This window comes from Perognathus longimembris, chromosome 19, assembly GCF_023159225.1.
Source record: "Perognathus longimembris pacificus isolate PPM17 chromosome 19, ASM2315922v1, whole genome shotgun sequence".
Taxonomy (NCBI): domain Eukaryota; kingdom Metazoa; phylum Chordata; class Mammalia; order Rodentia; family Heteromyidae; genus Perognathus; species Perognathus longimembris.
Genome location: NC_063179.1, coordinates 40570654 through 40587111, shown reverse-complemented (window position 1 = coordinate 40587111; position 16458 = coordinate 40570654). Strand labels below are relative to the sequence as shown.

Sequence of the window (16458 nt, the reverse complement as noted above, 5' to 3'; positions counted from 1 at the left end):
GGGAGGGGAGGCTTCAGCAACCTTTCCTCAACTTAGCGCTTGCCCATGTGAGCACGCCTTTGGCCTTCCGCTGGCGGAGGGCCAGGCTGAGTGCTCTTTCATAGAGTTTGTGGTTACCATTCTCCCCGTGGGGGGAGAAAGGGGTTGTCCAGACCCCAACATTTTTCTACCACACAGCAAAATTGCAAACTAGCATACCTTCTGTAAACAAGTTTTTGCTCTTACTACTCAAAAATTGCTTGTCCTGTGACCAAGAGAGAGAATGATCTGAATGATTCTTTGGGTGATCCTTCCCCTCTTTGTCAAGAAGACTGCTGGGCCCTTTCTGTAGGGGTGATTTCTCTTTGTTGACCAAAGAGCATGGCTTCTGCCATCCTTCCCTGAGAGCAATGAGCATGAAGACTCTAGGGCCTGAGCCAAGAGCAGGAGCCCACGGGCTACAGGTGAGGCACCTGCCTCAGACCCAGGCTGCTTCCCACCATACCATACAATGGAATCACTTTTATCATTAGCCTTCTGAAATGTCCACTTATGCCTACAAGGCATCACAATCAGAGTCATCTCTTTCCGTCTCCTCCACGTGGTGGGTAGATGCTTAGAAGGCAATGAACTTGAGTGCAGAAGCAGTCGTGGAGAAAGGGGACCTGAAGGTGGATAGGAACAGAGGAAGGGGGCCTTGGAGGCCAAAAGTGAGACGGCTGAGAAGAGCTGCCTCTCGCAGTTCTCCCAGCAAGGCAAGGGGAAGCCGCGTGATGGGAAATGCTATACTCTACCAAAACTCCCGGGGGGGGGGGGGAGGGAGGATAACATTTCCTTTTATTCTGTGTTAGCTTTACTTGTTCTCCAAGGTGCAGTGAAAAATAAGAGAAAAGCGACACCCCCTGTTGACTAATTTTACAGCAAAAAAGGCAAAGAAGGAAAAAGAAAGGGAGGGACAGGAAGATGGAAGCAAAGAGGGAGGGAAGAAAGGGAGGAGGAAGGAAGAAGAAAGGAGGAAGAGATGAAGGGAAGGGAGGAAGGAAGGAGAGAGAGAGAAAAAAAAAGGGGAAAAAGAAAGCATTATCAAGAAAACTTATAACAAGAGCAAAACTACCAACCAAACTAATACCGTTTCACAGGTATGAAATGTATTTTTTTTCCTGAAAGTCTACTTCTGCCCTTCTGTTTGAAGCTTCTGCAAGGCTTTGAGAACCGAGAGTAGAAGCACCACTTGTAAAATGGATAGCCACAATAACCATTTCACAGCAAAGAGTCTTAATCTAGACACTACTGACATTTGGGCTGGATAATTCTGATTTGAACATGGGCCAGTTTTCCTGCGCACAACATTTGTGGTTTCTACCCATTATCATGAGTTACTATATATGTTTTATGTACTTATGTAGTATGAGTTATTACCTACAGACACCATTATGAGTTACTACATTATTAAGAATTACTACTAAACCTATAGTAACTCTTCTTCCTCAAGGTCATGACCATCAAAGCTGTCTGCAGACATTGTCAGGGGTCTGCTGAGTTCTATATGCATCAGACTTAGCAAATATAAAAACAGGGTGCTTAGGTAAATTTGAAATTCTGATAAACAGCAGATAATTTGGGGTGGGGGGGGAGAAAGGGACCCCACATGGGAAGCTGCTAGTGTGGGAACTAGCAATCAGGGTAAAGCTGGCTGGACAGCTGCCCCTGAAAGAGCCTCAGCCTGGCCTGCCATCCGGTGGTTTGTCACTGTGGGTCCCCAGAGTCATTAGATCATTTCTCATAAGCAGTAGCTAGTGAAGCTGACGTTGAATGAAAAACGGCCGCATTAGAACCAGACTGAGTCACTCTGGGTTTGATTTTTCTGGCGCCATAGCCCTAAAAAGCCATTCCCCAGGACGTACCCAGACCAATCACATCCACAGTCGGTAGCAGCCAGGAACTTATTTGAGAGCCAAGATTAATGGCGCAAGTAGTCAGACTTTCCAGAGAGCGGAGGTGAAATTTAACTGTGGGTCGATGCCTGACATGTTGAAGCAAAGGCGAAGGGACTGGGGAAGGAGGAGAAAGAGCCCTTGAATGTCTGCTGCAGCGTCATAAATCGGCCATGAGCCTAAGTGACTCTGTCTCTGCCAACCATCTCATTGATTGAGACTACTAAGGTTTCCCCTTAGACAATCTGAATGAAGAAGAAGGCTTTAAATATGTGATGTAAGAAGTGCCTCTTAGAATTAAACAATGGCTAGTTAATTCTTGAGTGCTTATTTTTCCAAAAGGAAGTCTAATTTGTGTTTGGGGAAGTGTTAGGTGGGTCCAATAGAAAACGCAGCCATTGCTGTAGAGGAAGTCCCCTTTCCTACCTGATGGCGGTAAGTTAAAACTTGGGAAGCCTGGTCAGAGTTCAGATGAGGAAGAAGAAAGGGGGAAACAGAGGCTCCCTATGTCCCCCCACGCAGACTGCCAGGGGCCTTCATGGTTTGATTTGTGTGTCCTTGTCGATCACCTCCAACCTCTAAAGAGCTGCAAGTTTATAGCAGAATGTTTCTGAAACAAGGTTATCACAAATGGCAGTGACTACAGAAAATCCAGGGCTATGCCTAGCTGAGGTCTACACTTATGCCGGGGTGCAGATGGGCACACCGGAAGTGTGTTGTGGCTCTCTCCCAGGTTCCCAGCTTTCAGACTTTAACGGTCTCCTTTGATGTCCCCCAGTAGCAATCCCAGGAAGGACAGTTTTCTCGGTTGCTTCCTCTTCCTCCCATGGGTCCCGGGACTCACGTGTCCCTCTCATGCTAAGGAGCTCTGCCAGCCGAAGGGCCTGGAGAGCAAGTGGCAAAGGAATGTCGATATGTCTTAGTTTTATAACTGGTCTGTGTTTCATTTCCAGTAATTTGGTAAATCCTGGTATTGGAACCAAACTTCCCCTAGGAGACAACTGATAACAATTCAACCCAACAAATAGAAGACATAAACAAAGATAGAGCTAATTGGAGCAGTGAACCCAACAAACTTGACCTACTAGCCACACGTGAGATATTCTCTATACCCAATAACCACTGAATGGATGTTGATTCTGATCACTTGTAAAGCAGTTATGAACACAAGCCATATGCTAAGCTACAAAGCACTCTACAAAGATCTCAAAAAGAATTAAAAACTGCCAAGCATGTACTCTCATCACAATAAATTATATTAGAAAACAAACCTTTAAGAAAAAAACACCCCATTATGTTTGAAAATGAGGAAAGAGAATATTTTTTTCCAAAAGATCACTTTTGAATGTACTAGACAAACTCAGTACTCTCCCATATGGCTATGTTAGAGAACTGTGTATTCTTTTGTTTTTGCGTGTATGTTTCATGTGGTGCCGGAGTTGAACTCAGGACCTTGTGCTCTCACTTGGCTTTTTCAGCACAAAGTTGGTGCTCTACAAGGTCAGCCACACCTCCAGCTCTGGCTTTTTGCAGGTTTCCTGGAAATAAGAATCTCACAGCTGTGTCTGCTTGAGTTGGCTTTGAACCTTAGACATCAAGTCTCCTGAGTTAGTGGGTGTGAATCACTGTCACTCAGCAAGAGAGTCGCCTATTTATCCCTCTCCTTTCCCAGGGAGGAAAATCTTTCACCCAAGAATGGATTCCACTAGAACTAAACAGTTGAACAAAAGCGCTTCAAGTCAACATGCCAATGTATATGCACAGTGCTTTTTAACCAATGCCATCTCTTCTATCCACTAGAATTTTTGTACTGTATCACAAAACCTGGGAATGAGCAGAGAACGAGCTCTTGTTGATTAATCACATGCATGTGGAAGCCATGTGCAAAAAGCAGAAAAAAAACTTGAACTAGAAGGGAATGGGTATGATGGAGTTGTTTGTGGGTGTTTTTTTTAAGGATAGATCACTACTTTGAGGAGAATGACTGCATTGTTTACATCTGGAATAAGCACTATCATTTTGATGAAAGTCTTCTACCAGCGTTTGAACACTCAGGTCAGAACTAACTGCAGTTTGTAAACTGTTTTGTTCTGTTTTGAAAATACTCCATTTCTTGCCATATATCTATACATGAGAGACTTTCTTAAAGGCTCCTTTATCTGGGCAAAGATCTTAGAATCAGAGAGAACCTGAGCTCTGTTAATGAGCTGTAGAATCAATCATTCTTGCATTCTACCTAATGTAAGGATTTTCGATATTTATGTTGATTTGCTTTTCAGTCTCTTGAGATTGTACCAGGTCACAAAATGAACATAAGTGATTTGCTATTATTTATTGGTTTATATAAGCATTTATATAGAAATATAAATCTCTGTTTACATATGACCATAAATGTATATGTTTCACTTAAGGAAAATATTTATGTGAGTATAATAGAAGAGGAAAGTTAGCATGAGACTATACAATAAATGTGGTCATATGCTATGTGCATTACTGAACTGACATTATCCGCATTTATGATATGAGCTTCAGTAGGAGATGGTCAAAATTTGACCATCCTATTGGTTTTATAGTATAAATTCACATTAATTTATACTGTAATTATTTGGTAAAGTTTTGATTAACCTTTATAATAATAATAAATCATTGTCAGTTATAAAAGAAAATTCTAAAGAATCTTTGCCTGAAATATTAAAATACACATCTTATTCTGGTTCTTTCAAACACTTGCACTTGTTTCTCTCCATGGAATTCGGAAGGCAACACTCCTGAACAGGCAGACCCACGAGCACCAAGAACTCCTTGTGGAAATGCCACACCACTTGTTCTGGGTGCTTTATTTCAAACACTCATAGAAAATATTGTAGAATAAATAGCCCTGAGAAATAAGCCAATGAATCTGTGAGCTTCAAAAGTCACTAAGATATCTGCTCCCTCCAAAGCATGGTGAACGCAACAGGACAAGGTCACAAAGTACAAACATAATGTGATGTCCTTCTGCTGCTGGCTGCCCATTCAAGCAATGACCAGAGCTCTGAAACGGAATCTAGGGGCAAGAGTAGAGTATTTGCATAGGAAAGAAGGAAGGAGAGGAGAGGAGAGGAGAGGAAAGGAGAGGAAAAGAAAGGCAAAGCAAACAAGCTAACAGAAAGAAGGCTAGCTTGTTGCCTAAACCTGCTCTTAGATTCAGATGACTAGGAGTTGGTTGGAATTTAACCTGTGGACTGTCTGCCTGGGATGTACAAATTGTTCTCCCTTCTCTGCGCTGCTAGCAGATGCCTGCCTTGTGTTCTGGTTGTGATTGCTTTGAGCATCACTGTTGATGACAGTTGCTCCCACGATTGCAGCCTAAAGAGTAATGGGCCTCTGCCCCAGGAATCGAAGATCAGAAAACGGCAGGGATTCTAGCTCAACAGTAAAGGTCGTTGGGCACTGTTCTCTCCCATCCAAGACGATCAGGGCCATCTCTGGAGCTTTCTCGATGGTGCCCATGAATGCACAGAGCTTTCAAATTTGTCACAATCAGAACACAGTATCATTAGTTAAGTTTCAAACACATGCAAATATTGAATAATGGCACATTATGATTTTAGCTTTCCATCAGTGCCCGAGTCTGTGAAAGACATCAAAGGCCAGCTGAACACTAGTGGTTCACGCCTGTCAGCCTGGCTCCTCGGGAGGCTGGGCTCCAAGGATCCAAAGCCAGCCAGAGCAGGAAAGTCTGTGGTACTCTGATCTCCAATTAATCACCAAAAACTGAAGCTGTGGCTCAAGTGATAGAGAGTTGGCTTAAGCAAAAAAGCTCAGGCTCTAAATTCAAGCCCCAAGACCTGCACAAGAAAAAAAAATTAAAGGTTGTAAATTCTGAATTGTTTCCCCTTTTTTGAGTAAAAAGTACTAGACAGTAATGTCTAGAAGAAGTCCCTGCCCAATACCGAGTAACCATTTCAGACCTTCTGGCACGTATCCTTCCCACTTGTTTATAAATCAAATGTTACGTTTTGTGTGCATATAAAAAATGAACTCACTATTATTCATACTGTTTGGGGATGAGGGTTTTCTTTCCCACTGTGTCTGGAAATGGGACATTTCCCATGTTAAATCAGAACTACGTGAGTCATTCTTTTCCAATCGTTTTATGATGTTCACGAAGGTCTATACCAAGGTTTATCTCCTTTTTCACCCCCCCCCCCCATGTTCATTTACTTGCTTATGTTGACAAATTGAGAAGGGAATGGGAAAACCGTTGCTGGTATTACCTATGGTAACTGTCCAGCTGCATCTGGAAGAACCTTAAACCGACGGCGATCCCGGATGCTGACAGTCCGAGTGGCTAGCCAAGGACTAACGCTTCATGCTTCTTCTACAGTACTGACATTTAAAGCCAGTGATGTTTTTAGGATACAAGTGGATTTTTTTTTCTATAGCAGTAAAATCTTAAATTTATCAGATCATTGGTCCCTTCTTAAATTTTTCTCATGAAAGGAAATAGAATTCAAGACACTTCTTTTCTTCTTTTTTGGTGCTGGTTATGGGGCTTGAACTCAGGGTCTGACCCTGAGCGTTTTTGCTTAAAGCTAGTGCTCTATCACTTGAGCCACATTTCCAGCTTTTTAGTGGTTATTGGGAGATAAGACTCTCATGGACTTTCCTGCTTGGGCTAACTTGGAGTCAAAATCTTTATAACTATAAGGGCCTCCTGAGTAGCTAGGTTTACAGTCATGAGCCACTAGTGCTTGGCTCAAGCCACCTTTAAAGAGAATATTAGTTGGCCTTGTGCCTCATGAAAAAAGACCACAGACAAAACCATATAAGTGATTTACTCCTTAGCTATTAAGCATTGATCTCCTGGAAAATAGGTACAGGTTTCTTTTAGAAAATTGGATCTGCGTCTCTTACCTTAAAAATCCGCCTTCTTGCCAAACATCATTCTGTTGCTATCATATAAATGACAAGCCATGTAGACCTGCCTCCACGGGAGAGCTTTCGGGACAGAGCTCAGAGAAAAATAGGGCTTGTATATTACCTACGTTTGCCTTGGCACTCTCAAAATACAGCCAGGCAACTGGGGAGGCAGCTGGCTTCTGCCAAGCACATCAGTTGGAGGCTGGCAAATGACCTTGATTATTATGCAAGACACATCACACTCTTATTAGTGCCACACTGATTAGAGCTGGGCCGGAACATCTTTCTGTAATACACTAATTGAGTCCTTCCTTGCATGGAATTTACATTATCTGTAGATAAATCCCATAGCATGACAGTTTAATGAATATTTGAGCAAAGTCCAAAGGACAATGAGAACCATCAACGTTGTGGGAATCCCATTTTTAAGACAAAGAAGGCCCAGTGCCAACCACAAGGGTTCATTGAAAACGACCCATTTGCCTGAGGACCCAAATATTGAAATCAACCACCGACTAGGGCTCCCTCGATTTCACCTTCCTGTTCTTCACTCCACTTTTGGGTTTTTCTGTGGTGCACTTTGTGCAGCTGTTCCCTGGGGGTTGAAGCCATCTTCAGGTGGAGCTCAGGAGGGCTCCTGATGGCTCCTGACTGAGTAGTGATGACGATCAGCATTTTGCTTCACGCTTTTACCGTTCGCAATTCAGAGAGTGGTATTTTGGCTCTGCAAAGTGTCTGCAGGGCATTTCTTAAGACCCTTATCTTGTCTCCGTTCCATTCAGGCTCCAGGGGAAAGACAGCTCCCATCCTGAGCGAAGAAGCATGGATACCCTTCCATACCCCCCTCTCCTTCCTTTCTCCATGCCAGCTGCTTGTGATACAATAGAAAATGGCCATTAGCCTTACTGGCTCCTAGCTTCTACTTTTTATTTTCCTTTTCCTGGGGCATGAACTCAGGCACTGCCCCTAGGCTTTTTTGTTCAGAGGTAGTGCTCTACCACTTGAACCATAGTTCTACTGCCAGCTTTTTTTCCCTTGTAGTCAATTGGAGATAAGAGCTACATGGATATTCCTGTCCTGGCTGGCTTTGAGCCATGATCCTCGGGTCTCAGCCTTCTGAGTAGCTAGGATTATGGGCTTGAGCTACCAGCACCCAGCGATCCTCTACTTCATAAGCATTGGTTTAAGCTCTGTCTGACTCGGACATTAGAAATTTGGAACTTGTTTTCTTTGTTGAAAGACCAAACTTAGAGGAAAGCATTACTGGCTAGAAATCTTGAGGGAAGATTTCTTGGGATGAACAGATAGCTCCACCCCATCTGTTCTCTGGGCTTTCTTCCTAACCTCCTCTAGCAGGGTTTGTGAGATTTGTCCTGTCTGTTAACAAATCTGCCTTTCTTCTGGGCTTTCACCTTGTCTAGGGAAGGGGGAATCAATCTGACACATTATAACTGGTGCATAAAGGCACTCAGTAAAAGTACAAAAGAATGGGCAAAAGGTAAATGAAGATATCCTTAGGCCTTGGGGAAATGCAAATTAAAATCATGATGAGCTCCCTCTAGACATCTACTAAAAGGGCTTTTGTTTTTTTACACTGGCAAAAACTGGTAGGAAGAAAATACAGCAGCTAAACTCACATATACTACTGACAGGAAAGCAGGATGGTACAGACACTAGGGGAGACAGTTTGGCAGTTGGTTGGTTGGGTCTGTCTGTCTAATACTGGAACTTGACCCCTGCGTCTGGATTTCCCACTCAGCTTTATTGCTCATGGCTGACACTCTCCACTTGAGCCCCTCTTCCAGTTTTGGCAGTTGCTTATAAAAGCCAAATATGACCTACCTAACCTACTTCAAAATGTTTACACCGAGCATATCAACCTGTATGAAATGTTTATAGCAGCCCTATTTGTACTCACCCTAAACTGGAAACATTCCAATGGTCCATGTGGTGGGCGATATATGAACTTTGATATTCTATACCATGGGATAGTACACAGCTACAAAAATGAACAAATCACTGATAAATGCATCCTTCGTGTGTATCGGTAATGTAATCATAAATGTATTTTGCTAAGGATAAGAACCTGATTCAAGAAGCTACACAGTCCCACTAATATGGCATTGTATAAAAGACGAAACTAAAATGGTGAGACAAAGGACAAAGGGTAAAGTAATGCAACAGTGATACTCACAAGACACTATGTTGGAAATGAACTTTACAACTTGGGGTGGCGGGGGAGACAGGAGAAGGGGAAGTGGGAGAAAATGAGGGAGGGGGTAACAATGTTTGGCAAGAAATGTACTCATTACTTTGCATATGTAACTCTAACCCCTCTGTTCATCACCTTTATATTAAAAAAAAAAAATCTACAGTCCGAGAAGAGATTGGTAGTTGCCAACGGTCCTGGAGAGAGGAGGAATTCACTCCACAAAGAGAGCAGGGGGGAATGTTGTGAGCTGATAGAACTGTCCTGTGTCCTGATTATGATAGTGGTGACATAGAACCATATTACTGAACCCATAGAACCATATTACGAAAGAGAAATACATTCTCTGTATCTAAATTAAAATTTTCAATCTGAAAAAGTAAATCAAGGTTGTTTTTCTGTTGCATGGACTCGGAAACAAAAGAAAGGGAAGGAAAAAGAAAAAAAAAAAGCAAAGAAAACCTGAGCCTCAATAGTCCTGGCTGCCTGCAGTGTGTGCACATGTGCAGACATGTGCGTATACACACACAGAGTGTGTGTTCATTAAATAAACATTTAGAGAGCTGCTCCTCTGGGCCAGAGCTTTCTGAGGTCAGAGATACTAGTGAGGAAGAATGCAGCGCTCCCACTTTCTTGGTAGAGAGAGACAGATAATAAACATGTAAACAAATAAATGAATGTTAGTTAAATAATGGTAAGTACTGTCTAGGCAATAACACAGGCCTAAGTAATAGGGTGGAATTCAGTGTGAGGCCTCTCTGCAGAGATAAATTTCAACTAAGCCGGAGAGGTGTTAAGGAAACAGCTGCCATGCAAATAGTCAGGCAGAGCAGTCCAGACAGGGAAATGGCAAACGGAGAAGACTCGTGGGGGACCACACTGAGGATGAGCTGTGCCAAACACAAAACCCCTCACTTCAGAACTTAGAAAGGCTGTCTGAAATGCAAGCAGCCTGGCAAGTGCATGACTGTGTTTCTAGTGGGTTTTTGGAAAAGCATGGCCCAGTAATGGGATTGTGTCCTGCATTCAGCAAAACCAGACGAGGTCGAGGACAGGACCATAGAAACTGGAGGACCAGCTGGTGACGAGGAGCTCTGGTAGGCGAACAGGGATCAGCTCGTATAGTCTCTTGGCTCCAGGACAAGACATTTTGACCACATTCCACACGTAGTGGGAGGCTTTCCCTCATGGATTTGCTGTGTGTGTGTGTGTGTGTGTGTGTGTTGGTGTGGGGCTTGAGCACAGGGCCTGGGCACTGTCCCCGGGCTATTTTGCTCAAGGTAAGCGATCTACCACTTGAGCAACGCTCTGTTTGCAGCTTTGTGGTGGTTCTTTGGAGATAAGAATCCCACAGACTATCGTTCCTCAGATCTCAGCCTCCTGAGTCGCTGGGATTACGGGCATGGGCCACAAGCGCCGGCCCCTCCTTAACATTTTTGAAGGCTGCTGTAGGAATAATTAATTTAGCACTCCTCATAGTCTCCATATATTAAGCTCTCCTACAAATATGAATGGAAGATTAATCTAGTATGTCGTTGGTATGAACAGCTGGCCAACGACTCCATGAGAGAGCAGACACACACACACACGCAGCCATAGTTCTGTGCAGCATGGTTCTGTCTTGATTCTGGCATGTGACTCCAGTGGTGTGGCCTTGGGGAAGATGACGTCACCCCCGAATCTCATGTGGCTCCTGAATGAACAGTGACTAATCGCCTGGGGGTGGGGTATACGCGCCCTGACTTGGGCTCCACACCACCTGACTTTTGCTCACAGGAAGCTTTGTAAATGCCAGGCTTTGCTGCCAATGAAATTTCCTCCTTCTCTAATTCATCTGTGTCATTATCAATCTTCATTTTGTTTTCACTTAGATTTGGTACTGTCTCTCCTTTACAAACCATGTTGGAATTTTGCTCTCAACTATTTAATATTCATTCAAAACACTGGCTAGTTTTTGTTGTTGTTGTTGTTGAAGAGATTTCTGTTTGTAGCCCTTTGTGTTTTTTCTTATTTATGTTCTAACAGAATTTTTGCTTCTATACTATGTAAGAGCTTAAATTTTCTGTTATAAAACTTAAAATTCCTTCAGTTTACTTGCTGGATGATGTGTAGAAACAGAGGTAAAACTGTCAATTCCTGATAACTGTACTGGTCAGGTGCTAGGCAAGAAATCAGGGACACCATTGAGGAGAGTGTAATGTCTGGAAGTGTGGCCTAGTGGTAGAGTGTCTGTCTGCCTAGCAAACACTAGGTCCTGGGTTCAAATCCCAGTACTACCAAAAGAAAAGCGTTTAATAAGAGACTGTTCACAGAGATGAAGGAACTGTTGAGAGACATCAACAATGGGCCATGGAGGAAAGAGTGGCTAAAACTCTCCGGGAGCCAGGGTCAAAACCCGTCCAGGTGCTGCCAAACCCAGCCAAGGGAAAGGGAAAGGAAGCCAAGAAAGTCACAACCAACATTTTCCCCATCCTATGCTTGTTGGCCTTCCTCTATTGAATCCAACAAGGAGCTTGTGGGTAGAACAGTCCTCAGGGGGCCATTTCCTGGCACACAGCTAGGTGAAAGATGGTAGAAAGTGATCTGTGAGAGCCAACGGAAGAGGCCTAGCATGGTGACCTATGGGAAAATATGTTCTCCAAAATACAATACTGGCCTTTGGGATGTGGCTGTAGGTAAGCCCACATGCACTCTGTCCGTAGACCCTGACCCCTTCCTAACAAGAGCCCCTCTCCCCAGCTCTGTGACAGGGGCCATGAATGATTGGCGTGGCTGTGGAAAGAGTTGTCTTGTCGCTCTGTGGTGAGGCCCTTCGCGTGGCTTTGCCAGCTGCTCTCTGACAGGGGCTCTCCCTCGCCCTCCCTGTCCTCCTTCTCCAGGGTGGAGCTTCAGCATGGGCTCAGCGTACCAGTTCCACAGCTGGCGTGTCTTCGTCATCGTGTGCGCACTCCCCAGCGTCTGCTCCGTGGTGGCCCTCACGTTCATGCCGGAGAGCCCTCGGTTCTTGCTGGAGGTAATGCTGGCGATTACAAATACTCAAGTAGCACTCTTAGATTGCAGTGGAAAGAGTCCTTGCTAATTGCAGTTTGCCTCTTTGGGAGGTGGGTATTCCTTCCTGTTATGGGAACTATACAGGGCTTGGCTTTATAAAGACATGCTTTAAACAACCTACATGTGACAAAGCTGCCTTGTGGCCAGATTATCATCATGTTCCTCTTAAAAACAAATCACCTGCTCAATGAAGACCATGGACTTATAAAGGAGAGTTCCCCATCTGCTTCTAGGTGGTTATAGGCACGTCCTTTGAACTGCTAATACATTCAGTGATATCTAAGTAGTCGGTATGTTTCTGGGGGGGGACATATTTAAATCTAGTGGTGCAATCGCACTCTGTCTGATCTGACACACCAGGATGCTTGCCGGGAAATGATGTCTGACTCCTAGCCCATCACTGTGTGTACATTTCTTAGGTTGGAAAACACGATGAAGCCTGGATGATCCTGAAGCTGATTCATGACACCAACATGAGAGCCCGCGGGCAGCCTGAGAAAGTCTTCACGGTGAGTCTGCCCGGCCCCCCGCTCCCCCCAAACGTGTTTTCTGTCCATGACCAGACTGCACATCTTCTCCCTTGTGCAAGTCCTACAGTCTCTGTCACAATCACTCGGCTCTGCCATTTCAGTGCAGAACTGACCACAGACATTCTGTAAGCAAATAGATGTTGCTGTGTACCAATAAAACTTTATTTCCATGGGCAAGCAAAGGGCTGCTTTGGGCCCATTGGTTGCTACCCCCTGCCTGTGCCTGACTTCAGAACTCTGTTGGTGATTAAATGATGACACCAACATGAAAGATTGGATTAGGGTAGAAAACCTCATCTCAGACCTATTTTGACTCCAGACCCAGCCGACAGGGAGCTTTGGTTTTAAGGACCACCATGAGATTTTCCTTACTTGCTATTAGAGGAGATCCGAACCACGGCTGGGCCCTCTCCTCCACTCTTCCAGATCACTGCTACCCTGCTACAGGCTGAACCTGTTTCCACATGCTTCTCATCCAAGTTCAGAGTGCCCCCAAGGCCTCTGAGGTAAAGCACATGTATCTGGGGTGAAACCTGCCTCAGTTACTTGCTTGCTCTGTGACTTAAGCAAGTAGCATCTAGTCCTGAGCTTCAGTGTCCTGTTTCCAAAGTAATGATACTAATGCCTAATTGACAGATTTGTTGGAAGAGTCACATGAGATATTATATGTAAAAGCATTTAGCATTCTATCTGGCACATAAACAGCACATATTAAAATATATTCACAAACATATTTGTATGTACATGTGGGTGGAGCAGTAAGAATACCAAGATAACATTGCAAAGTTGTTCTCGATGGATCCTCCTAGAAGCCCACGTCTTACCAGTTGCCTGGCCCTTGTCTCAGACCTTTCTTATGGGACAAGGGTTCTTATCCCGTGAGAAATCCTGGCGTGAGAGGCTTTGTTTACTGGAGGATGTCATAGTAGCTCTTGATCAAGATTTCACCGAGAAATGCCAGCCCTGCTTTATGTCATGTGGAAGACAAAACACATTCCCGGAGCCAGTGGCTCAGGCCTAGATTCCTAGCTACTCAGGAGGCTGAGATCTGAAGTTTGAGGTTCAAATCCCAAGCAGGCAAATGCTGGGGATTAGAAAGTTCTAGTTAACCAGCAAAAGCTGGAAGTGGAAGTGTGTCTCAAGTGGTAGAGTAGAAGCCTTGAGCAAAAAACGCCAAGCAAGAGACCTAGGCCCTTATTAGTTCAAGACCCCCTACTGCTACAAAACTAAAACTAACAACAAAACACCCCTACACATGCCAAACTAACCCTTGCAAAAACAACATCGTAAAAGTATACACGCTTTTTGAATTTTTAATTTTTTTTTAATTCCCTGGGCTGAGAATATAGCTCAGTTACTGAAACATATCTAGCACACACAGGTCCTGGGTTCCATATTCAGCACTGCAAAAGAGAGTTCTCCTTAAATTTGAAAAAAAAAAAAAAAAAAAGACAAGTTTATTCATATACAAAGGAGATAGAAAGATTTTTCTCATGCATAGAAAAGTCCAAAACAAAACGTCCATACACTTTTTGGGAAAAGATAACCTGACATATTTAAACCAGGGTGATATAAAATTGAGAACTCAAGTTTAACTATGCGGTTCTAACTACTTCCAGTGTGATAATGGATCCAACGCAAATGTCAAAATCTTTTTGAAAAAAGTATGGAATTATCATTTTGAAGATTCCATGCCAATTTGCTCTACCTATCTCTTCAAGAATATTCTTATGAAAGTACAGACTAGAAAGTACTTTTGAATAATTTAAGAGCAACCAAATTCAGAAGGAAATTAGAGATTGGATCTATAACTTTCAAAAACATAGAACAGAAAAAGAAAAAAAGAATGTGGTTTATTTATAAGGAGACAGGAAATAAAATAATTTTTAAAAGATTAGAAATCTTAGAATAAGAGTAGGTGCATTCATTTATTAAACCAGTAAAAATAGCATTTTAACAAAGACAAAAAATGGTCTGACTGGGTCAAAAGCCAATATCAGCAATATGTATCTTATATAAGATACAGTAAGAATTTACCCTCATTATTGATAATCTGGGCCTCCAGGCCCCTGTTGAAGTGACTATCCACCCTTTCAAAGGCACACATTCATGGCAGCCCCCTAATTCTCTAAGATGTCGGGAATTATCCATCCTAATTCTCTGGCCCTAACAAGGTTACAGCACTAAGTAAGCTAGCCTTTGATGGCTCATGCCTATAATCCTAGCTACTCAGGAGGTTGAGATTTTTTTCCATCAGTGGTGGAGCTTGAACTCATGGCCTGGGCACTGTTCCTGAGCTTTTTTCACTCACCGTTAGCACTCTACCACAGCACACTTGGAGACACAGCACACTTCCAGCTTGAGATACTAAGATCACAGTTTAAAGCCAGCCTGGGCAGGGAAGTCCATGAGACTCCTAGCTCCAGTTAGCAAACAAACAACAAAAACTGGAAGTGGAGCTCGTAGAGTGCTAGCCTTGAACAAATCTGAGACAGCACCCGGGCCCCAAGTTCAAGCCCCAGGACCAGTGCGCACACACACACACACACACACACACACACACACACACACGATACTTAGTCAAATCATACAACTACTTACTGAAAGTTTTCTTAATCAACAAGTGGGAAAACAAACTTGAGGTTCAAAGATTTCCTGACAGCCAAGGAAAAAGGCAAATTTAGTGGATTACAGTGATTTTGATATAAAGTAAATGCTAGAGCATCTAATTTTCAGGAACATAGATTTTAATTCTAATGTGTGAAATGTTTATTCATTGACCTTGTAAGGGATAAGTATGATGAACAGCATAAATATATACTGAACAGTATAAGCAATTTTCTCTTCAATAACACTTTTCTGGAAAGATGAATATTTTCTATGTGGCCATTAATTAAGTCAATATTTAATCTGAATTTGGTAAGGGAAGGCAGCCATGTGGTAAACCAGAGAAAGGAAAGCCAAATGCATGACTTTGACTCGATAGGGTTTACTATGAATATGAGGTACAAAAGAATCAAAGGCTTAATTTCAAAATGTATCTCTGTTACCGTGCATGCATGCAGAGGGGCAGACATGACAGAAGGTGCATGCTGATTTCCCATTCTGCTGCCTTCACATTGCTTCCGGGATAAAGATAGAGAGCTTCATTCTGGCCACCCCAGTCCCTGATGAGCTGGGGCTCCTTTCCGCAGATATACCCATCTTCAACTTCCTCAGACCTGCCTCTCGGCCGGGCCTGGCCTCTACCGTTCCCTCTGCTTGACCCACTGACACATACTTTCATCTTCCAGTCATAGTTTATTCTCCATGGGAAAAGCCAATCAACCTAACAAAAATAGGAAACGTGGGATTGGGGGGAAGGAATAAGGATTTAAAATCTTTTGATATACGCAGTCATACAACAGACTAGAAATGTTTTTGTCTAAAGTAGCTTTGGAAGTACATGCACGAGGAGAACTCTAAGTAAGCTTTTCAGTGGCTTCACCACCCTTACAGTTGTTAAACCTTGGGAAATGTTGACTGGGAGTGTAGCTCGGGCAGCCGAGTGCCTGGCTAACATGTGAGAAGTCCTGACTTCAGATGCCAGTCGTGAAACACAAAAGAAACACCACAACCTGCAATCCTAGCTACCTAGGAGGCTGCGGTCAAGAGGATCCATTTGAGGTCGCCCTAGGCAAAAAAGACCCCAAATTAAACAGAAAAAAAGCAGAACACGGTGGCCCGTGTCTGTGATACCAACTACACGGAAACTGGAGAAATGCAATCCAGGCCAGCTTGGGCAAAAAGCAAGATCCTACTCAAAAAATAAGTGGATGAAAAAGTCCATTTTTTTCAGGCTTGACTCAGG

At 43.4% G+C, this 16458-nt stretch overlaps 1 protein-coding gene across 1 annotated transcript in view; it reads left to right on the top strand.

The window, feature by feature from the left end:
- Nucleotides 1-16458, top strand: part of Sv2c (synaptic vesicle glycoprotein 2C) — a 99919-nt gene that overhangs the window by 65633 nt on the left and 17828 nt on the right. Inside the window, exons 4-5 of the mRNA XM_048368165.1 lie at nt 11907-12040; nt 12498-12587. Coding sequence (XP_048224122.1) covers nt 11907-12040; nt 12498-12587 — 224 coding nt within the window. The remainder of the gene's footprint in view (nt 1-11906; nt 12041-12497; nt 12588-16458) is intronic.